Source organism: Neophocaena asiaeorientalis, unplaced genomic scaffold, assembly GCF_003031525.2.
Source record: "Neophocaena asiaeorientalis asiaeorientalis breed wild unplaced genomic scaffold, Neophocaena_asiaeorientalis_V1.1 scaffold5, whole genome shotgun sequence".
Classification (NCBI taxonomy): Eukaryota; Metazoa; Chordata; class Mammalia; order Artiodactyla; family Phocoenidae; genus Neophocaena; species Neophocaena asiaeorientalis.
Genome location: NW_020174698.1, coordinates 14,038,674 through 14,063,195, shown reverse-complemented (window position 1 = coordinate 14,063,195; position 24,522 = coordinate 14,038,674). Strand labels below are relative to the sequence as shown.

Genomic DNA, 24,522 nt, shown 5'->3' with positions numbered 1-24,522 from the left:
TAAAGACAACTAAGTGCCACTGGAGCTATCTTATGGAAAAAACCAAACAAACTTTTTGGCCAACCCAATATAATTTATAGTCAGCCCTCCTTATCCTCATTCACAGATTCAACCAACCTCAGATCATCTAGTACTGTATTTACTACTGAAAAAAAGTCTGTGTATAAGTAGACCTACACAGTTCAACCTTGTGTTGTTTAAGGGTCAACTGTATTGTGTCTTGGTGTGGACTTCTTTGGGTCTACCCTCTTTGAGGTTCTAGAATCCACAGGCTTAGGTCTTTTGCCAAATTTGGAAAGTTTTCAGCCATCATTTTTTCAAATACATTTGTAGCTCTAACCTCTTTCCATGACTCCAATGACGCAAATGTTAGATCTTCTGTTATGGTTCCACAGGACTTTGGGATTCAATCTTTTAAAAAAATTTTTCAGTCTATTTCCTCTCTTAATATCTTCAAGTTCACTGATTCTTTCCTCTGTCCCCTCTATTTTATTGTTGAGCCCATCCATTGAGCTTTCTATTTTGGGAATGGAATTCTTCAGTTCTAAAATTTCCTTTTGGGTTTTCTTTATATATTTCTTTGCTGACACTTTGTATTTTAAAATTTGTTTCATGTGTGAAACAAATACATGTGTGGAGGGGAAGGAGAGACGGTGGCCTTATTACCATTGGGTGATGGTGAAATTCCTAACTCTCTACCTAGGTCTCCTCCGATACCATCCTACCAGGGAGAGGCAGGGGTGCCTCATTACTGGCAGCTGAGAATGGAAGTCCAGGCTGAACCCCAAGTCTTGTTGGCAATATTTTCTAAAGTGGTGTTCGTCTGGATTAAAGTGGTCACTATCTACAAATTTTGTCTTGGTAGACTGCCCTTTTCCTGGTCCTTTGGTTAGAGAGAGCAGGCTTTTACTGCCCAGCCCTCATTTTTCTTCCTGCATCTGTTGGCAATCTTAATTACTCAGCCTAGGATATACAAGGCAAAAAGAAAACCCAAGAAACATCACCTCTGAGTTGTTCCTTAGGTCCCAAGGTCCCTAGCCAGTCTGCCTTCTCTCCATCTTCCAGAGTCACATATAAAACATAAGATGATATCCAGAAATCTTAGCTGTACACAGGATGAGGGAAAAGGGAAAGATCATCTACTCCATCTTTTAAAAGTAGAAATTATCTCTGTACTTTTTTCATTATGAATGTTTAGACTCCTTAAAGGCTGGATGTAAGTTCCATCATATAAATTAGACAATCACACGTAAAAAATTTTTTATTCTTAGCCTATTTGAAATCATTCTTTATTCTTATATTATTCATGTGATTAATATTGAGTCTTAGAGAATTATCTGCTTGTATCAAGTACAACTGCTTTATAACCATAAGTAGATAGAAGACAGGCCAATTTAAAGTCCATGGGTACAAAACAACTTTGAGTTGTTATGGTATAGCTGAAGCGCAGAAGGATTCAGAAGGTGATGGATTAGAAATTGTGCTGAATTCCTCTTTCCCTTGGTTAATTATGCCAAGAAGAGGGTGTATGAAAAAAGGAGCTTTGGTAAAAGAATCACACGATGGGCAAATACCACACGAAGAATGCAATTAAGGCTAGACCAATAACGATATATGATGGTGCTCACAAGGTTAAAGTGAGTGGAAAAACAAAGGAATTGATGCTTTTGCCCCTTTAGCATCAGCCATTAGGGATCCTCCTTTCAGGCCTCAGGCTTTTATCATCATAGCACCTCTTATGCTTTCTTTCATGAGCTTTAATGTCTCTGTTTCTGCTTATAGCAGGCTGTATATGTCTTTTTTTTAAGTGATTTACTAGTGCTTTGATATTATCAGATAACCTAAATTATTAAAGATTTTGGTCTCATTACTGTATATTTGAAACAGTAACTGGCTAGGATCCCAGGGGGCCAACTGAGATAAAGGAAAGTGTTATAGGAATCAGATCCATAGATAAATGAGTAGACTGACAAAGTGAAAGAGTGGCATGGACATATATACACTACCAAATGTAAAATAGATAGCTAGTGGGAAGTAGCCGCATAGCACAGGGAGATCAGCTAGGTGGTTTGTGACCACCTAGAGGGGTGGGATAGGGAGGGTGGGAGGGAGCGAGATGCAAGAGGGAAGAGATTTGGGAACATATGCATATTTATAACTGACTCACTTTGTTATAAAGCAGAAACTAACACACCATTGTAAAGCAATTATACTCCAAAAAAGATATTTAAAAAAATTACTTTGTATAAGCACTTTCACTGACATGGAAAATTCTGTACAATACTGTATTGAGTGAAATGGCAAAAGAAAATAGTATGGTAGGTATTAAATCTTTTTGGCTAAAATTAACTTAGTGCTAACCTTATCCTTCAGAGATTACAGGTAAATATCAGTTTCTTCATTTTGTTTATAATTTCTAGTTTTCCTAAAATGATCATGTATTTCACACAATAATTTAGTTGCTAAATGGTTAATACTTGAATTAAAGTAGTAGCAGAGGACATGGATGAGAAAGAAAGATTAAAAAAAAATTAAGAATAAACTCTAAGACATGGTAACCAAGTACATGAGAGTCAGAGGATGAAAGAAAGAGAGAAGTCAAAGGGAACCAGGCTGTTTCTTTCAATTACTGTACTAGGTATATACTAGTGACAGCAGTAAGAAAAGAGAATGCAAGAAGAATACATTTTAATACTTTCCATGGCATCTCATATAGATAAAATCTAAATGGCAGGACAAAATAAGAAAACTAGATTAAATGCTCAGAGGAAAATTAAAAAATATATATAGCCAGAAGTAAACTTGAAACAAAAATACAGCCCCCACTTTTTTTGTTTTTTTTTTTAAAGAGGACACTTGACTCATGTCATCTTATCCTAAGTGATTATGTGGAGGCACCTAATGCACACTGTTGCTCAAATTTTGCCCCTAACGTTATTCTCCCCACTGAAAGGAACCAGAATCCCTTGAACCATGTTTAGGAGCCGAAAAAGTGAGTCTAGATGACCTCATTGCTGTTACTATGCCAGGATTCTTTCAGAGGAAAACAGAAAAAATAAATTAAAATTTAAAGGACAAAGAGGCCAGCTTAAACAAAAACTCTTAAGAGTCCAAGTTGTGATAATTTGAGCATTTGAAGTATACAGTTATACAAAATGTATTATAGTTATAAAGCATACCAGTTTCCAACACTGTCTATCAGACATGTTGTACATGTTATCTAGTGACCAACTCAAATTATATGAATCCTACACTAGAATTCCAGTTATAAACTATATTATCAATATTAGAGAACAGAAATAGGAAGAACATACTTGGAACATATTTAAAATTGTATATTTAATTATTAGGTCACAAATAAAAGATTAGTGGGAAACAATGATTAGAAGATAATGTGAGAAATAGAAGCTTCTTTTTATACGGAGACAACTCTACAAAGACAGATATAAGAGTAGAAGAAATTAAACGTGCAATTGATGATGGAATCCAATGTTTAGAATGGATAGACAACAAGAGGCTAGGTTAGTAAATTCAGGGGAAACTAGAAGTCAATCAGACCTACAGAGACCTTCCTGACAAGAAACTATGTTCTCTCCCAGAGCTGAAAGAAATAAACACATGAAAATGAAGGAAATTTATAGAGGTTCAGGGAACATGTCCTCGTTAGTTCTATGCTAGGAAAAAGGTCTCAGATATAGTTGGGGGTAGGGTGGAAAATACACACAGACCAAAAATAAGGTCATGAAAAGGAAAAATCTAACTCATGTTTTAAAAAAATTAACTTCGGCCTGTGAGCTCTGGGTCATATAATCTATCACTTCTCCGAGTGACTCATTATAAGTGAGTGCAGGAATGTTAGGCAATTACACATCTACATTGTCTCACTTGTTCTTAAAAGCTAAAACCCGGAAAAGAAAACTCTGGGAACAGCAGGAGCTCAAGCCAGAGAAAGTTGGAAATTTTCTCTCCTGATAGCTGTTTAGATGCCCTGGGTTTAAATCAATTTGGGAAGACTACTGATGGATTGTTCGCCCCCTCCTTACCATTACCTACAAAGGACAGTAGCTGCCCATAGTGGGGAGCAGAACAGGGAGTCAACAAGTAGGTTCTCAATAAGTTTCTTGTTAACTGAATTTCCTTTGTCTACCTCCTTTTGGATTCAGATCGTATAATTTATAGAGAAATTAAGACTAATTCATTCACTCAATATTATAATTATGAAAAAATATTAATGAAGGTACATGGTATCTATTGTGCACTGCAGAGTCTTAGGTAGAGATTTTGGGGAGAACATGCAGCATAGGTAATGATAATTTTAAAATCTTTGGTTCTTGATAACTGTAGATTGCTTATATTTAAAACCCAAGTTGACCGAGACTTTCAAGATGACAGAGGAGTACGACATGGAGATCACCTTCCTCCCCACAAATACATCAGAAATACATCTACATGTGGAACAACTCCTACACAACACCTGCTGAATGCTGGCAGAAGACCTCAGACTTCCCAAAAGGCAAGAAACTCCCCATGTACCTGGGTAGGGCAAAAGAAAAAAGTAAAAAACAGAGACAAAGATTAGGGGTGGGACCTGCACCTCTGGGAGGGAGCTGTGAAGGAGGAAAAGTTTCCACACACTAGGAAGCCCCTTCACTGGCGGAGACTGCGGGTGGCGGAGCCGGGTAGCTTTGGAGCCATGGAGGAGAGCGCAGCAACAGAGGTGCGGAGGCCAAAGCGAAAAGATTCCCGCACAGAGGATCGGTGCCAACCAGCACTCACCAGCCCGAGAGGCTTGTCTGCTCACCCGCAGGGGCGGGTGGGGGCTGGGAGCTGAGGCTCAGGCTTCGGAGGTCAGATCCCAGGGGGAGGACTTAGGTTGGCTGCGTAAACACAGCCTGAAGGAGGCTAGTGCGCCACAGCTAGACAGGAGGGAGTCTGGGAAAAGGCCTGGACCTGCCGAACAGGCAAGAGACCATTGTTTCAGGGTGTGCGAGGAGAAGGGATTCAGGGCACCACCTAAACGAGCTCCAAGGCTATCCGCTTGGACAGCAGAGATGCGCATGAGATGCTAAGGCTGCTGCTGCCGCCAACAAGAAGCCTGTGTGCAAGCACAGGTCACTCTCCACACCTCCCCGCCCGGGAGCCTGTGTGGCCCACCACTGCCAGGGTCCCGTGATCCAGGGACAACTTCCCCGGGAGAACACACAGCGCCTCAGGCTGCTGCAACGTCATGCTGGCCTCTGCTGCTGCAGGCTTGCCCCCCATTCCGTACCCCTCTTTTCCCCTGGCCTGACTGAGCCAGAGCCCCCTAATCAGCTGCTCCATTAACCCTGTCCTATCTGGGTGGGAACAGACACCCTCAGGCGACCTACACGCAGAGGCGAGGCCAAATCCAAAGCTGAACCCCAGGAGCTATGCGAACATAACACCTAAACGAGCTCCAAGGCTATCCGCTTGGACAGCAGAGATGCGCATGAGATGCTAAGGCTGCGGCTGCCGCCAACAAGAAGCCTGTGTGCAAGCACAGGTCACTCTCCACACCTCCCCGCCCGGGAGCCTGTGTGGCCCACCACTGCCAGGGTCCCGTGATCCAGGGACAACTTCCCCGGGAGAACACACAGCGCCTCAGGCTGCTGCAACGTCATGCTGGCCTCTGCTGCTGCAGGCTTGCCCCCCATTCCGTACCCCTCTTTTCCCCTGGCCTGACTGAGCCAGAGCCCCCTAATCAGCTGCTCCATTAACCCTGTCCTATCTGGGTGGGAACAGACACCCTCAGGCGGCCTACACACAGAGGCGAGGCCAAATCCAAAGCTGAACCCCAGGAGCTGTGCGAACAAAGAGAAAGGGAAATCTCCCAGCAGCCTCAGGAACAGCGGATTAAATCTCCACAATCAGCGTGATGTACCCTGCATCTGTGGAATACCAGAATAGACAACAAATCATCCCAAAATTGAGGCGGTGGACTTTGGGAGCAACTGTAGACTTCAGTTTTGCTTTCTGCAGCTAATTTGTTTCTGGTCTCATGTTTATCTTAGGTCAGTATTTAGAATTTATTATAATTGGTAGATATGCTTATTGATTTGGCTGCTCTCTTCCTTTCTTTTTTTTAATATAGAGATGTATATTTTTCCTTTTTCTCTTTTTGTCAGTGTGTATGTGTATGCTTCTTTGTGTGATGTTGCCTGTATAGCTTTGCTTTTACCGTTTCTCCTAGGGTTGTGCCTGTCCTTTTTTTTTTTTTTTAGTATAATTTTTAGCGCTTATCATTGCTGTATCTGTTTTTTCTTTGGTTGCTTCCTTCTTGCTTTTTTTTTCTTTTTTTATTACTTAAATTTTTATTTTAATAACTTTACTTTTATTTTTTCTTTCTTTCTTTCTCCCTTTTCTTCTGAGTTGTGTGGCTGGCAGGGTCTTCGTACTCTGGCCAGGTGTCAGGCATGTGCCTCTGAGGTGACAGAGCCGAGATCAGGACACTGGACCACCAGAGACCTCCGAGCTCCACATAATATCAAACAGTGAAAGCTCTCCCAGCAATATCCATCTCAATGCTAAGACCCAGCTCCACTCAAAGACCAGCAAGCTACAGTGCTGGATATCCTATGCCAAATAACTAGCAAGACAGGAACATGACCCCACCCATTAGCAGACAGGTTGCCTAAAATCATTATAAGGTCAAAGACACCCCAAAACACACTACTGGACACATCAGCAAGCTACAGTGCTGGACATCCTATGCCAAATAACTAGCAAGACAGGAACATGACCCCACCCATTAGCAGAGAGGTTGCCTAAAATCATTATAAGGTCAAAGATACCCCAAAACACACTACTGGACACGAGCCTGATGACCAGAAAGACAAGATCCAGCCTCATCCACCAGAACAGAGGCACCAGTCCCCTCCACCAGGAAGCCTATACAACCCACCGAACAAACCTTACACTGGGGGCACACACCAAAAACAATGGGAAATACAAACCTGCAGCCTGAGAAACAAGACCCCAAACACAGTAAGAAAAGCAAAATGAGAAGACAAAGAAACAAACAGCACATAAAGGAGCAGGGTAAAAACTCACCAGACCAAACAAATGAAGACATAGGCAGTCTACCTGAAAAAGAATTCAGAGTAATGATAGTAAAGATGATCCAAAATCGTGTAAACAGAATGGAGGAAATACAAGAAATGTTTAACAAGGACCTAGAAGAACTAAAGAGCAAACAAACAATGATGAACAACACAATAAATGAAATTAAAAATTCTCTAGGAGTCAAAGGAAGAATAACTGAGGCAGAATAACAAATGAAGAAGACATAGGCAGTCTACCTGAAAAAGAATTCAGAGTAATGATAGTAAAGATGATCCAAAATCGTGTAAATAGAATGGAGGAAATACAAGAAATGTTTAACAAGGACCTAGAAGAACTAAAGAGAAAACAAACAATGATGAACAACACAATAAATGAAATTAAAAATTCTCTAGGAATCAAAGGAAGAATAACTGAGGCAGAAAGACAGATAAGTGACCTGGAATATAAAATAGTGGAAATAACTACCGCAGAACAGAATAAAGAAAAAAGAATGAAAAGAATTGAAGACAGACTCAGAGACCTCTGGGACAACATTAAACACACAAACCTTTGAATTATAGGGGTCCCAGAAGAAGAGAAAAAGAAAGGGACTAGAAAATACATGAAGAGATTATAGCTGAAAACTTCCCTCACATGGGAAAGGAAATGGTCAACCAAGTCCAGGAAGCGCAGAGAGTCCCACTCAGGATAAAGCCAAGGAGAAACACGCCAAGGCACATATTAATCAGACTATCAAAACTTAAATACAAAGAAAAAATATTAAAAGCAGCAAGGGAAAAACAACAAATAACATACAGGGAGTCCACAAAAGGTTAACAGCTTATCTTTCAGGAGAAACTCTGCAAGCCAGAGGGAGTGGCAAGACATATTACAAGTGATGAAAGGGTAAAACTTGCAACCAAGATTACTCTACCCAGCAAGGATCTCATTCAGATTCGACAGTGAAATTAAAACCTTTACAGACAAGCAAATTCTAAGAGAATGCAGCACCACCAAACCAGCTTTAAAACAAATGCTACAGGAACTTCTCTAGGCAGGAAACACAAGACAAGGAAAAGACCTATAATAACGAACCCAAAACAGTGAAGAAAATGGTAATAGGAACATACATATCGATAGCTACATTAAATGTAAGTGGGTTAAATGCTCCAACCAAAAGACATAGACTGGCTGAATGGATACAAAAACAAGACCCATATATATTTACAAAGAAAAAATATTAAAAGCAGCAAGGGAAAAACAACAAATAACATACAGGGAGTCCACAAAAGGTTAACAGCTTATCTTTCAGGAGAAACTCTGCAAGCCAGAGGGAGTGGCAAGACATATTACAAGTGATGAAAGGGAAAAACTTGCAACCAAGATTACTCTACCCAGCAAGGATCTCATTCAGATTCGACAGTGAAATTAAAACCTTTACAGACAAGCAAATTCTAAGAGAATGCAGCACCACCAAACCAGCTTTAAAACAAATGCTACAGGAACTTCTCTAGGCAGGAAACACAAGACAAGGAAAAGACCTATAATAACAAACCCAAAACAGTGAAGAAAAATGGTAGTAGGAACATACATATCGATAACTACATTAAATGTAAGTGGGTTAAATGCTCCAACCAAAACACATAGACTGGCTGAATGGATACAAAAACAAGACCCATATATATGCTGTCTACAAGAGACCCACTTCAGAGCTAGGAACACATACAGAAAGTATGGGGAAGGAAAAAGATATTCCATGCAAATGGAAATCAAAAGAAAGCTGGAGTAACTATTCTCATATCAGAAAAAATAGACTTTAAAACAAAGACTAGGGCTTCCCTGGTGGGGCAGTGGTTGAGAGTCCACCTGCTGATGCAGGGGACACGGGTTCGTGCCCCGGTCTGGGAAGATCCCACATGCTGCGGAGCGGCTGGGCCTGTGAGCCATGGCTGCTGAGCCTGCACATCCGGAGCCTGTGCTCTGCAATGGGAGAGGCCATAAGAGTGAGAGACCTGTGTACCACAAAAAAAAACCCCGCCCAAAATCCCCCAAAAAACCCAAAGACTGTTACAAGAGACAAAGAAGAACACTACATATTGATAAAGCTTAGACTTTAAAACAAAGACTAGGGCTTCCCTGGTGGGGCAGTGGTTGAGAGTCCACCTGCTGATGCAGGGGACACGGGTTCGTGCCCCGGTCTGGGAAGATCCCACATGCTGCGGAGCGGCTGGGCCTGTGAGCCATGGCTGCTAAGCCTGCACATCCGGAGCCTGTGCTCTGCAATGGGAGAGGCCACAAGAGTGAGAGACCTGCGTACTGCAAAAAAAAACCCCGCCCAAAATCCCCCAAAAAACCAAAAAAACCCAAAGACTGTTACAAGAGACAAAGAAGAACACTACATATTGATAAAGGGATCAATCGAAGAAGAAGAAATAACAGTCGTAAATATTTATGCACCCAACATAGGAGCACCTCAATACATAAGGCAAATAATAACAGTCATAAAAGGGGAAATCAACAGCAACACAACCATAGTAGGGGACTTCAACACCCCACTTTCACGAATGGACAGATCATGCAAAATGAAACAAAATAAGGAAACACAAGCTTTAAATGATACATTAAACAAGATGGGCTTAATTGATATTTATAGGACATTCCCTGCCAAAACAGCAGAGTACACTTTCTTTTGATCAAAAATCTTCCAACAAACAAAAGCCCAGGACCAGATGGCTTCACAGGTGAATTCTATCAAACATTTAGAGAAGAGCTAACACCTATCCTTCTCAAACTCTTCCAAAATATAGCAGAGGGAAGAACACTCCCAAACTCATTTTACAAGGCCACCATCGCCCTGATACCAAAACCAGACAAAGATGTCACATAGAAAGAAAACTACAGGCCAATATCAGTGATGAACATAGATGTAAAAATCCTCAACAAAATACTAGCAAACAGAATCCAACAGCACATTAAAAGGATCATACACCCTGATCAAGTGGGGTTTATCCCAGGAATGCAAGGATTCCTCAATATATACAAATCAATCAATGTCATACACCATATTAACAAACTGAAGGAGAAAAACCATATGATCATCTCAATAGATGCAGAAAAAACTTTAGACAAAATTCAGCACCATTTATGATAAAAACCCTCCAGAAAGTAGGCATAGAGGGAACTTTCCTCAACATAATAAAGGCCATATATGACAAACCCACAGCCAACATCATCCTCAATGGTGAAAAACTGAAACCACTTCCCCTAAGACCAGGAACAAGACAAGGTTTCCCACTCTCATCACTACTGTTCAACATGGGATCTAATGAAACTTAGAGGCCTTTGCACAGCAAAGGAAACCATAAACAAGACGAAAAGACAACCTTCAGAATGGGAGAAAATATTTGCAAATGAAGCAACTGACAAAGGATTAATTTCCAAATATACAAGCAGTTCATGCAGCTCAATATCAAAAAAGCCAACAACCCAATTCAAAAATGCACAGAAGACCTAAATAGACATCTCTCCAAAGAAGATATACAGATTTCCAACAGACACATGAAAGGATGCTCAACACCACTAATCATCAGAGAAATGCAAATCAAAACTACAATGAGGTATCACCTCACACCAGTCAGAATGGCCATCATCAAAAAAATCTACAAACAACAAACACTGGAGAGGGTGTGGAGAAAAGGGAACCCTCTTGCACTGCTGGTGGAAATGTAAATTGATACAGCCGCTCTGGAGAACAGTATGGAGGTTCCTTAAAGAACTAAATATAAAACTACCATACGACCCAGCAATCCCACTACTGGGCATACACCCTGAGCAAACCATAATTCAAAAAGAGTCATGTATATACACATACATATAGGTGATTCACTTTGTTATAAAGCAGAGACTAACACACCATTGTAAAACAATTATATTCCAATACAGATGTCTAAAAAAAAAAAAACCCAAGTTGAACCAGATTATAGAGCCAGATGTACATGTGCATGCACACAGACAAATAAGCATGCCTGCCTTACAAAAGCAGTTATTTGTTTAGTATTTCTGCAGCTTACCCCCCAAATTAGTTCATCTTAGCTTATAGACAGAAAACAAGTATGCTATGAGACTGGAGATATTAAAAACTTTTATCATCTTCTATCTCAATCAGTATCACGCTCACCTGGGTTTACTTAATAAATATTGTTTGCCTCCCATGTGGAAAATATTAGGTAGTAAAGAGAAGGTGCAAAGAGGTAGTATCGCAAACTGATACTAAGCACGAGTTTTGCATTCAGATTGCTTGAATTCACTTCTTGGGTCTGCCACTGTGAACTGAGCTGGTTATCTAACATTTCCTGGCTTTTGTTTCCTTATCCATAAAATGCAGACTATCTTATAAAGTTGCTGTTAAAAGTAACTGAGTTTTGTGTAACCTATTAGACCTTGCTGGGCAGAGAGGTCAAGATCTACTTTTGAAAGTAGCTCAAAATCTAACAGTGGACACGGTATCAGAGTAATGTAGAACTAAGGTCAAATCTTGTGGGAAGTGCCCCAGATTCCAAATAGAACACAGTTTTAATGGTAATGTTCTACTTGTTTATGTTGTTTCTGAGTCATGGATAGGACGGAACAGGTGATTTCTCTCTTGTCTTATCACCATCCCTGTAAGAGAGAAACTCAGAAAACTACACCTTTACTTAGGGTGTTTAAACTGAACAATATTCCAAGCTGCTGCTTTCTCATTTTGTTCTGTACCTTTTTGCATTTGCAAAACCTATTTTAAATATCTTTTATTATGCAACCAGTGATAAATATATATTTCTAATACCTATTTTTAAAATATTTGGGGGCGTATGAAACAGGTGAACTGCTCATTTTACACTAAAATTTTGGAGAATAATGTTTGATTTCTTGCCCATATATATCATATTCCCTGAAAATATAATTTCTCCAACAAAATATAAACTTATTTTTATTTCCCATTTTTAATTTTACAGCAAATGATACAAACATGAAAACCATAAAGCATGGCTGATAAAGAGGACAATCATTTTCAAATTAGAGCTTTCAAGAAATCTAGCTTATATTGACATTAGAACTTTTTCTTAGACTATCTTTATTTAAGATAATGTTAATTAAAACATGATAATTTTAGGAAGCATGCACGCATATAAATATCTGAACATAAAACAACTTGCTTGCTGGTTTAGACAACATAGTTATCCCCACACACACACACCCAAATTTCCTTAAAAGTCACTAAATTTATTTGGCTAGATGTGGCGGAGTTTCAAAATATGTCAAAACATTCAATAAAGTTCCAAAAACATAGCAGTATGGTATAGCTAGGTGAAAGCTGGTGAAACCAAGCAAACTGTTACCTAGGCAAAGGTAGATTTAGCTTCCAAGGCCTCTGAAACAGTACTAAAAGAAAGCTGAGTAATTTCTCAAATTTTAATTTTTGTTCTCCAGGACCACAAATTTCTCAGAAGTCAATGGACTTCTGGAATTAATATCATGTATTCTAGATATGATATGCCAGTACTAGTCTTCAGGAAAACACAGCTTCTGCTAATATACTCTTCAAGCCAAAAAACTCACAAAAATTAGAACATACTCACCACCTCCACTGATTATATCAGGTTTGGCCTTCATCATTTTGCAAAATTGTCTTCGGCAGTTTTCTATCCACTCAGTTTGCTTATCAGACATTTTGAAGTGCAATAGAAGTTTGCCAAGATCATTGTCTAATAAGAAAGATGACTTGTTATGTTAACAAAACATGCTAGATAAACTGAAAAATAAGTATTCAACTTACTTATGTAAACAGTTACAAGTTCCAGAAAAAGTATTTTATTTTATCTAGACAGACAAGGTCACTTGCCCTCATGAAACTTACATGTCATAAAGCATGTGTGTGTGTGTGTATGCCTGTGTGTATGCATATACTATATATACACAGATAGGAGTATAATTGAGCATAATCAAGACATACATAAGAAGTGTATATAACAACAACAAAAAAGATATACATATTCCAATGGTCTAAACTGGTTTTATTTAGTCCTAAAAAAGCAGCTACATATCCTCACACAGTCCTCATGGTCATCATATATAAAATTATATGATTAAGTATATAAATCATAATTTATTCAACTTTCCACATTTGACAATTAGGTCACTAAAAAACCTTCTCATATCAAAGCTACAGACATATTTTTTCATACAATCATCATGAGTATATAATTATACCAAACATATGCACACTAATATACACACAAACCGGAAAGAACTGTTTTGTTGGAAGAGTGTATAATTCTGATATTTAGTACTAATCTAATCTATTCTCTTTAAGTATCAAGACCAGAATGATTCTGTAATATTCCATAAATGGCCTCAATCAGAAGCAATATCTAGAGAAAAATGAAACTGATTTAGTCAAAGGAGAAAATTATTATTTTTAATAAAGATTCTCAAAACCTTTAAACAAGAAATATCAAAGCTGATAATTTTGTTGAAAATTATATTATTAACAGCAGAGTATTAATGTTAAATGCATCTCAATATAAGTTAGGTAAAAGACAACTGAACAGCATTAAAATGGAATTTTTATAGTTTCCATTTAGAATATCTACATTACTTATTTCCCAAGAACAAACTATCTAGAACCTATTAAGAATCACTAATGGTTTGTACCTCTTAATCCCCTTCACTGATCTTGCCCCACCCCCCATAGGTGTAAAGTAAGATACAAGGATAAAATTACAGCACAGAGAATGTAGCCAATATCTTATAAAAACTTTATATGGGGCATAATCTATAAAAATACTGAATCACTATGTGGTACACCTGAAACTAATATAATACTGTTAAGAGTCAGTTATACTGCTATAAAAAATCACTAGTGGCACATGACTGGAAAGACAAATGCAGTTTGTTTTTCATTTTTGTTTCCTTCTGTGTCATTCTTTCTATCCATGTGTAAGCCTGCCTTTTATAACCACCACCATCTCCTTCAAATAGAGAATGTCCATACAGCTCTTCTGTAAATTACCTGCTTTTTTTTTTTTTTTGCGGTACGCGGGCCTCTCACCGTTGTGGCCTCTCCCGTTGCGGAGCACAGGCTTCGGACGCGCAGGCTCAGCGGCCATGGCTCATGGGCCCAGCTGCTCCGCGGCATGTGGGATCTTCCCGAACCGGGGCACGAACCCGTGTCCCCTGCATCGGCAGGCGGACTCTCAACCACTGCGCCACCAGGGAAGCCCACCTGCTTTTTAAAAATCCTGTTATCTTTTGCCTCTTCCCTCCGGCTCTACAGCCTTATCTTGCTCTCCTGTCTCTCTCCCTTCACATTTGCTATTCTATTTTGCTTTTTCATCTCATTCTAAGGAAAAGAGCACAGGCACTAGACTGTAAACAATTCTGAAGCAGCAAATGTGGTATGCATCTGAATCTACCAACTGGTAGAAAGGCTAAAGGGCCCAATTTAGTACCTGGAAATTTGATTTGAGACAATAAACAAATGCTGAGCTGGAGACAGAGTGCCTGCAAGACTCCTAGAGAGACAACTTTGTATGCTCATAACCTCTGGTTATCGTTTCCCTCAGCTCTCAGTGGAAGCGTGAGCTCTTCAATATGCAACGTCACGGCTAAAAATATTTAGTGATTTGATATGTTTATTGAAAATTTGTATCTGTGATGTTACCAAGTTTGAGGGAAACAGTTCCTTTATCCCCCCCCTCTAAATTTGGAACCAAATGAAAAGTAGACAGGAGAAGATAAATGGAGTTCAAAATATCAGTGCTAGTACTATAACAGCTAAATTAGGCACCATAACTTGGATCTCCTGCCACATAGACTTACAAGTATCTCCCCTGCACTGAATATATTCAATTACAGACAATGACAGACAACCAAAGGCCTCTCCTGACTGCTCTTGTTAGGAAAGGTATGAGTATAATCTAAAGATAGGCTAACTTAAAAAAATTTTTTAAAAACAGAAAAAATAAAATGGTAGGCTAACTTGGAAATACAGCCTTTAAGTAGGCTAATCTAAGATTTTCCATTCCTTCTCCAAAATTCACCTACCAAACATTTTTCTTTCCTAACTTTGTACAGAATAAGTGAGGAAGTCCAGAGAGAGGCTAATAATCTTACTCCAGCAAAAGCCCTTGGCCATGGAGAATGAGGCAAGGGGAAACGGAATCAAAGGAATGGTACCATAGGAATACAGTAACTCTGAATCAGTGATTTGGGGAGTAGAACAAGCATGAACGATACACAGAATTTCATGTTTGCCAAAATTTCTATGTTTATAATCACACACAAAAAAATAAAAACCAGAGTCCTGCTTCTGGTCATGAAGGAGAAACTAGAAACAGACTTGCCTTCCTGCCATAAACAACTTGACAAATGGGTAAAATATACCCAAACAGTTTTCAGACACTGGCCAACAGGCAGTACAGGACCGTCATGTCTGAGAAAAGGGAAACTAATGAGGTAACTTTTACACTTGGGCCCTGTTTTTTTTCTGGAATCACTTTCAAGATCACTGTGCAGGAAGGGGGATGCCCTGGAGGTCTGGCTGAGTTAAAGAGACAGAAGACAAATTGCAGAGAGGCTGAGGAGACTAAAATCTGTGGATCAGAGTACTGAAGAAGATGAACAAAGGAAGAACTCCAGAAATCTGTATAAGTATTTGTCAAGTTGGTTGCAAAGAATCAGCTGTGCAGTTGAAGAGTGAAGCTCCACAAGACTGGGTAAAGAACAGCTGAGAGCTGTAAAATGAACAATTCCCAGAGGATACACAGGGTTAGAAGATGTCCAAGTTCCAAACAGAATGTGAAGCGTCCTCCTTAATTACCAGAGTGTTCCACAGACCAGAAGAGTCACACCTTAGTAACAGAGTTAAATTAGCCATAAAGACAACTTTGCACCTACCCTAACAAAAAATGAAAGCCCTGAATGATCAAACTGATCCACGAGTAACTTGACTGCATGCCCAAAAATGTCCATTACTCTTTAAAGACAACAAAATCTAGCACTCAACTATGTAAAATTAATAATGTTGAATATTCAATTAAAAATTACTAACATGAGAAAGGGGGAAAAAACAACTCATAACCAGTAGTTAAATCAGTTAATACAAAGACTCAGAAAGGACTGAGGTGATACAATTAGCAGCCCAAAATTTTAAAGCAGTTGTTTTTAAGGATTTTAAGAAAATACAAACAAAAAGTGATGTTTAACCAAATCGTAGTTATCTACACTGGTATCCTACTTAGTAAAATGATACAACCAAGTGGTACATGTAACAAACTAGATGAATCTCAAAACCATTATGCTTAAAGAAAGCAAGCACAAATAAAGTATCCTATGTGATTCTATTTGTATGAAGTGCTAGAATAGAAAAACGAATCTATAGCTATAGTTCTCAAATGGACTAAGTTTTGCTCTCCATATTTCAGTACTGTCTATAGATACTTCTGGCTGTCACAGCTGGGAGGGGTGGGTGCAAAGAGAGAGTTCTATGGGCATCTAGTGAGCAGAGACCAGGAGGCTGCTAAAAATCCTACAATGCACAGGACAGCTCCCTCTGGCAACAAGCAATTAAGCACTTACTACCACTGAGTAAAATGGAAGAAAGGAAAATCATCAAGTTTCATGTTTACAAAATTCAATTAGAGTCAATATTTCATACCTAAACTCTGAAATTCTTTGTTATGGTAAGCACCATAATCTTTTCATACTTGATGACATTGTATAATTTATTTCTCAAAAGATTATTATATAGAAGATTATACTTATACTATAAATAACGTAAAAAGAACCTCAATTTCAAGGGGAGGAAAAATGTAAGCTTAATATAAATGCAAAGAAAATCTATACAGAAAACTTTTAGCACTTCTTTCCAAGGATATCAGACATTTTAAATGCCCATTTTATACAGAATATCATAAACAACTGCTACAAAAGAAACAAATAAATGGAAGGTTTCATAAACTAACTAGCAACAGATTCCTAGGCTTAATTTGGAAAGTCACCCTTCTTTCTATTAGACTGAAGCTCATTTGTGAAATATTTGCTTCCAATTTGTGTTTTCTGCTTATCTTTTCTTTTTCCATGTAGATTAATACAGTTATTCCAGCTTACTCTTAATACAACAAATAAGAAGACTCTGTAGTGGTCTCCAAGAAGCAACTAGACAGATGCTTAATATTAGTTCTCCCTACATTTCTAAATGTGAGAGTATCTAAATTCTTCCATGTCTTTATTTTGTTTGAACTGTGAGTTCTTAAACCCATGACATCTATATGTTATATAGATTATTCCTCACTTTGGAATTATCATATCACTTTTCCTTTTAATATGTGATAATTAAGCATGTACTATAAGAGAAATCAGTGAAAAGTTTTTTTAAAAAAATAAGGAATTAGTTTTCCCTTATTACCTGCACCTAAACTAGCAGGTGATCTATTTCTGCTGGTTGCCATTCATGTTTGTTGCAAACATGAAAGTAAGAAGCACATGAAGAGTTTTACCATTCAAAAGTAAATACTTATTCTGATTTTTAAACGAAGTATCTCAACAGCTGCAGCTCAAGATTTACTACACTGGAAAGAAACCATAATCTTATATCCCTATTCTCAGTTAACAGGATGATGCCAAATCAAAGCCATTTACCTTTACCTGCAGAAAATAAATTTTAATTCCAAGGTTAGAAACAATACAGAAAGAAAAAAGAAAAAGTGTCTGACTTGACATAAAGGCCTAGATAAATATTTAATAAAAGGGAGAATTCATCACTAAAAATATTTATAGACTCTATGTGTAAGACATAATACAAAAAGGCTTTTAAAATCAGAATACCCATCATCATGTTGCATTACATTTCATGTAGTATCATATTATTTTTCAAAGCACTTTCAATTTTTCCCATGGGATTCTATTTTTAGTTGATTGGAGGAAGAGTGGTAATCCTAAATCTTACATAATTTATCAGACTAGAAATAGAAGCAACCTAGTCTACTCATTTGTTAATTTGGCAATTTTCATTCTTTTATTAAAATGTAGTTGCCATTATAGGTCATCTCATTCTCCCTTTTCTCCTCTTAAGTTCAATTCTACTTACTATGTAGATAATATTCCAATTTTGAATCTAACTATTAGGATTATATAATGATTGTCATCCCATTTGTAAGTTAAAAAGACATGAAGATAATTCGTAGGGACATGGGCATGAACTTAATGTCTGAAATGACAGAAATTACCAAAGTGTCAGCAAGGAGCAGCATCAGTGAATAAAGAATTAAACCCAGTCATGCCCCGGTCCGGGAGGATCCCACATGCCGCGGAGCAGCTAGGCCCGTGAGCCATGGCCGCTGAGCCTGCGCGTCCGGAGCCTGTGCTCCGCAACGGGAGAGGCCACAGCAGTGAGAGGTCCGCGTACCGAAAAAAAAAAAAAAAGAATTAAACCCAGTAAGATAAAAATAAAAATCTGGTAAACAAAATCAATATAGAGAAATGAAAACTGTCTTTTAAAATTAAGGATATTATTCTAATGGCAAAATAACTATTTGTAGTTGAAAAGGCTAAATTTCAACATCTTTTAATGCAAACAATTTAAAATAACATCAGCATGTCTTGAGAGCTAGAATATGTTGGCATCCTAAGACTGTAACTACAAAAGCTATCAACTTTATTGCTCATTCACTCAACACTGAATAACCCCAGAGGTACTGTTGTTCTACAGCTCCATCTCTAATTTAGAAACTTGATCCATATTTGTTTTCTTACTGACCAAAATGCATTGCAATGATTAACTTTCGATAAACAGTAGGCTCCAACTATGAAACATTCAAAGTAGACATATATAAAAATACTTAGCAAAAAGCCTTTTCCACCCCCCAACATATTAACACATAATATGTTTTAATAAACATTGCCAATGGTTTGAATGTTCACTTGTGCCTTTATAAAGTATCAAATCTATGCAAACAATACAGATTTAATACAGTGACTTAGATTCCTGATCTTCACCTAAGAACATCACATGGTCCTTGTAAGCATTTGATCAACACATAGAATCTAACGATTCAACATAGATTTTATACAAAGTTCACTCAGAGCTGAAAAATTACAAAGTGTGAAAAGCAAGTTCTATCTAGAACTCATTTTAATTTTTTATGACAATCTCCCTCTTTTTCTCATTTAATTTGTAGAAAGAAAAACAACTTCATGTTGAGGCAAAAAGAAAAAAAAAGATACCATAGTGAGATTTATCTCTCATATAAGATTTAAAATGACCTGTTTTCTCATATATGTATTAAGTCACCTAAAAATATCCAATTACAATATCTGAATAATCTGAGAGTAACGATTTTAACATTATTTGGTGCTTTCCATTAAAGGGAATGATTATCACCATGGAACTTACTCTTTTATACAGTACTTGAAACAGAATGTTTTTGCCAGTCAGAAAATCAATTTCCTATGAGATAAGTAGAAATGCAGTAGAGGAAGTGGTAGAGTTAAGACACTGAAAGCTATAAAAGATTAAATTGGATGTAATCACAGAATAAAGGTTGTGCATTTTTTCGGTTTTTTTTTCAATTGTGAAAAAATGAGATGTAATGCTAACAATGCATACCTTTCATGTGCTATATATGGGTAAAGTAGTACTTTGTAAATGATAAAATAAGAATAATAAAAGTGACTCCTTCGTGAATGATATACGTAGAAGTCTAGCTCAAGGAGCTTTCTAACTGCAAAGCCATTCATTCTCTAAAAACTGAGTCAGATCAGAGGTTATTCCAGGTATAAATTAAAATTTCTAAACTTACTTCAGATTAGCCTAGAAGGAATTCCCAGTGCCCTCTGACAAAGATTTGGAAGACAGAGTTTGATGATTAGAAAAATAAAGGGAGAAGAAATCCAATATTAATTCCCCCATTCATTCAATAAATATTTATTATTGCCTACTACTTTAGACAAAAATGTTCATGGAGGTGACATTCTAGAGTAGCAGCCAGTGAAAAAATAAATACATAAGTAAACTTCATAGGTAAACTATAAGTGCTGTTAGAGAAATAAACAGGGAGCCAGAGAGAGAAGCAAGGGAAGAAGTCTATTTTACATAACGTGGAAATTACTTCTATGAAGAAGTAACATTCAGACTAAGCTTCAAAAGGTTTAAAAGGAATTACCCAAATGAAGAGTAGGAATTAGTACTCCAGGAAAAGGGAATATCAAGAGCAGAGGCCCAGAAGCACAAACAATGTATTTTAAGGCATGAAAGAAGTTTCTAAATCATATATTTGATAAGGGACTTATACTAAGAATCTATAAAAAATACAAAAATAAAAAGACAAATAACCCAATTGAAAAATGGGCACAGGATCTGCATAGTCATCTCTCCAAGGAAGATATACAAATGGCCAATAAGAACATGAAGAGTATCACTTATATGTGGAATCTAAAAAATAAAACAAACTAGTGAATACAACAAAAAAGAAACAACTCACAGATACAGAAAACAAACTAGTGGTTACCAGTGGGGAGATGGGGAGAGGGAATCAGAGAGGTACAAGATAGGGACAGGGGATTAAGAGGTACAAACTACTGTCTATAAAATAAATAAGCTACAAAGATATACTGTACAACACAGGGAATATTGCCAATATTTTACAATAACTATAAATGGAGTATAATCTTTAAAAATTGTAAATCACTATGTTGAACACCTAAAATTTACATAATATTATAAATCAACTATACCTCAATTTAAAAAAAGAACATGAGGAGATGCTCAACATTATTAGTCAGCAAGCAAATGCAAATTAAACCACAAGGAAATAGCACTTCACACCCAGTAGGATGGCTAGAATCAAAAATATCAGATAACAAATGAAGATGTGGAAAACATCAACTCTCATACACTGTTGGTGGGAATGTAAAATGGTTTAGCTGCTTTAGAAAACAGTGAGGCAGTGAGGCAGTTTCTCAAACTATCAGAGTAAACATATAATTCAGCAATTCCACTCCTAGGTATAACATTCTAGAGAAAACATGTTCATGCAGAAACTTGTACCTGCAGTTCCCTGGTGGCCTAGTGGCTAGGATTTGGTGCTTTCAGAAACTTGTACTGGAATGTTTGTAGCAGCATTATTATAACAGCCAAAAGGTGGAAACAATCCAAGTTTGTTTCACAAAATACCGCATACTATATTATTCCATTCATATGAAAGCTCAGACTAGAGAAATCTCTAGAGACAGAAAGATTTGTGGCTGCTCAGAGCTGGGTGAGGAAAGAGGGGAAAGCAAGGATACTGGGTTTCTTTTTGAGGTGATGAAAATGTTCTGAAATTTGTGGTGATGGTTGCACATACCTGAATATAATAAAAAGCAGTCAATTGCATACTTTATATGGGTTAATTGTATGGTATGTTAATTATATCTCAATGAAGCTGTTTTAAAAATTTTTCAGGGCTTCCCTGGTGGCACAGTGGTTGAGAGTCCGCCTGCCGATGCAGGGGACACGGGTTCGTGCCCCGGTCCGGGAAGATCCCACATGCCACGGAGTGTCTGGGCCCGTGAGCCAGGGCTGCCGAGCCTGCGCGTCCGGAGCTTGTGCTCCGCAACGGGAGAGGCCACAACAGTGAGAGGCCTGCGTACCGGAAAAAAAAAAAAAAAAAATTTTTTTCAAAGACCTTTATGATTGATGCAGAATATATAGGATAATTACCATAAGAAAGAGAAAAGACAAGAGATGAAGTAAAAGAGAAGCAAGATGAAAGAATGGGAAAGTAACATATTTGTTATTAGCTTTCACTCTGTTTACTTCTTAGACAGCACAAAGGAAGGGCCTCCAGAGGTTTGTATGAGTAAAGAGTGACTACTGTGGAGTTCTTGGAACATTCAAGTTTACTTACATCAGGAGTTACTAATACGTTTGAAGCTTTCAATGAGCAGCCATGTGAATTTCTAAGATCAAAGAATAGCAATCATTGCCAATGGCCTGGCAGTCAGTAACCTTGTGAGTTATTGCTGTGCTTCTGCTACTCTGTTGGCCCTGTGAGGAATACTAGAAACACACAGGAAATGACCAACAAAAACAAAAACAAAAAACAAACAAACAAACAAAAAAACCAAAAACCACCACCACCACCAACTTACTCTCCACTTTGAAGACACCAGCCCCAACGAAGTAAATATATTTCCAAACAGTTTCTTGATAAAGATAGAAATTCTACAGTAGTAAGGTATATAGGATACAGGCATAATCTAGACTGCTGATTTTTATAATTCAGCCTGAATAAACATTATAAAATAAAAAATAAAGTGAATGGAAGATGCTAGAAAGGGAAGTAAGAAGAGCTTATTTTTCATTTTATTAAGATATTTCTCTCTGATGCTTTCAATACCCAGAGTACACTATCCAACTCCTCAAGCTATTTTTATTTCCCAGTATGGAAGTACTGAATTTCCCTTCCTCCTTAGAGAAAGAAGTACCCATCCTGAACACATCAAAATGGAACATATACTAGTGGCTAGGGATGTTATAACTCCTGGGAGATCTAATTTTAGCTTAGGAGAACAAAAACAAAACAAAACAGATTGCTATCTCACAATCTTCCTGCTTCCTATGGGAAAGGAATTATGAGTTAATCTCTAGTAGTGCATGCTAACAGGTACTTGGTTTTAACCACCATACAAACTCTTCTTTCTCCGACTCCCCTTCCCTCTTTCTTATCTTCTGCACAGGAACAGTAAGTTACCATACTAACACATTTCTTCCTACTTTTCTCAACTCTCAGATAACAGAGAGATGATATTTTGGAATAGATTTTTATGTATGATGATTTAGGTATGTTCACATATGTGACATATGTACATAAATAATATTAATCAGCTTTTAAAGGGCTTTTACATTTTAATATGGTGACCCTAAAAATGAATACAAAGAAAAATAACTGAACCAAATGATGTCTCAAGATTCTTATTCACAGATGAAGATAAATCATCTAATAGCTAACACTGATGCCAAGGAACTAACAAGAGGCGATTTAACAGATGAGGAAATGCTAAGTGTAGCAAGAAGGATAAATCTAGAAGCTGGGAGGCAAATTAGGTGAATGTCACCATGTGCACACAACTACAGTGATATTTTTTCCACAACGATGAAATGATATCCCAAATATTGAAGTGCAAATGACTAGAATAACACCTATCAGAATCAGTGAATTATTACCTCTAAATCTAAAAAGCAAGTATATGAATGCTTGCTTTTAAAATAGCTATTTGTATCTTAAAGTATTGCTTAAACAGTTTTTTTTTTTTTTTTTTTTTTTTTTTGCGGTACACGGGCCTCTCACTGTTGTGGCCTCTCCCGTCACGGAGCACAGGCTCTGGACACACAGGCCCAGCGGCCATGGCTCACGGGCCCAGCCACTCCATGGCATGTGGGATACTCCCAGACCGGGGCATGAACCCGCATCCCCCGCATCGGCAGGTGGACTCTCAACCACTGCGCCACCAGGGAAGCCTGCTTAAACAGTATTTTTAAATGCATAATTAATATTTAACATTGAACAGTTTAACCAGGAACATTACTTTCAATTTAGACTTATATCTGCTAGAAATACGTTTGGCTCCATTATTCTCACTGAGGTTACAGAGATATCATTACTGTATTCTCTTACGTACTATCAAAATCAGACATGCTTCTGATTTCCTCTCCCATTTTCTGCCATTCTTCTACGAGTATAGGGTGAGTGATACATCGGCAATACCAGAACGACATATATTTGATTCATATTTGACTCAGTACGTACCTATGCAAAATCGCTTCCTGAGGTACCTCTTTGGCTATCCACTGACTGGTACCTAGATCATTCTCTCCTGCTTAACAAGAACCACAATAATGCCAGGACCACTATTAGGAGGAAGTATTAGGTACTGCTGTTAAACTGAGAATAATGTCTTATTCAAACACTTGTGTTTTAGGTACAAAGAGAAGGGCAGCTAGAAGTTGCTGTCCAATACGGTGGGAAAATATGAAGTTAAATAAAGAAAACTGAAATTGTACTAAATTAAAACAGAACATGTGACAGAAAGGCAGGCACGAATGAGTTGGGCCTTGTAGGCTATAGTGGAGTCATGAGAGGGTTTCAAGTAGAGGAGTTAAATGATCCAACCCACATTTCAGTAGCCATTCCTGTGGCTGCTGTGTTGGAAACAAACTGAACAGGTTACTACAATAATACAGGTGAGAGACGAGGGCGGTAGTAGATGAGTGAAAAGTGGTTTTATTTCCGATATGAAGGATCGAGAGCATTTGCTGACACAGTAGATGTGGGGTTATGAAGACAGAAGGAGTCAAAGAAAACCTTCAGGTTTATTGCCTAAAGAACTGGAAGCATAAAGTTGTCCTTTTTGAAATGAGGAAGAACACCAAGTATCAGA

General features: G+C 37.9%; 1 protein-coding gene across 1 annotated transcript in view; it reads right to left on the bottom strand.

The window, feature by feature from the left end:
* TBC1D32 (TBC1 domain family member 32) overlaps positions 1 to 24,522 on the bottom strand; it is a 176,008-nt gene that overhangs the window by 48,064 nt on the left and 103,422 nt on the right. The window contains exon 25 of the mRNA XM_024759058.1: positions 12,681 to 12,806. Within this exon, the coding sequence (XP_024614826.1) occupies positions 12,681 to 12,806 (126 nt within the window). The remainder of the gene's footprint in view (positions 1 to 12,680; positions 12,807 to 24,522) is intronic.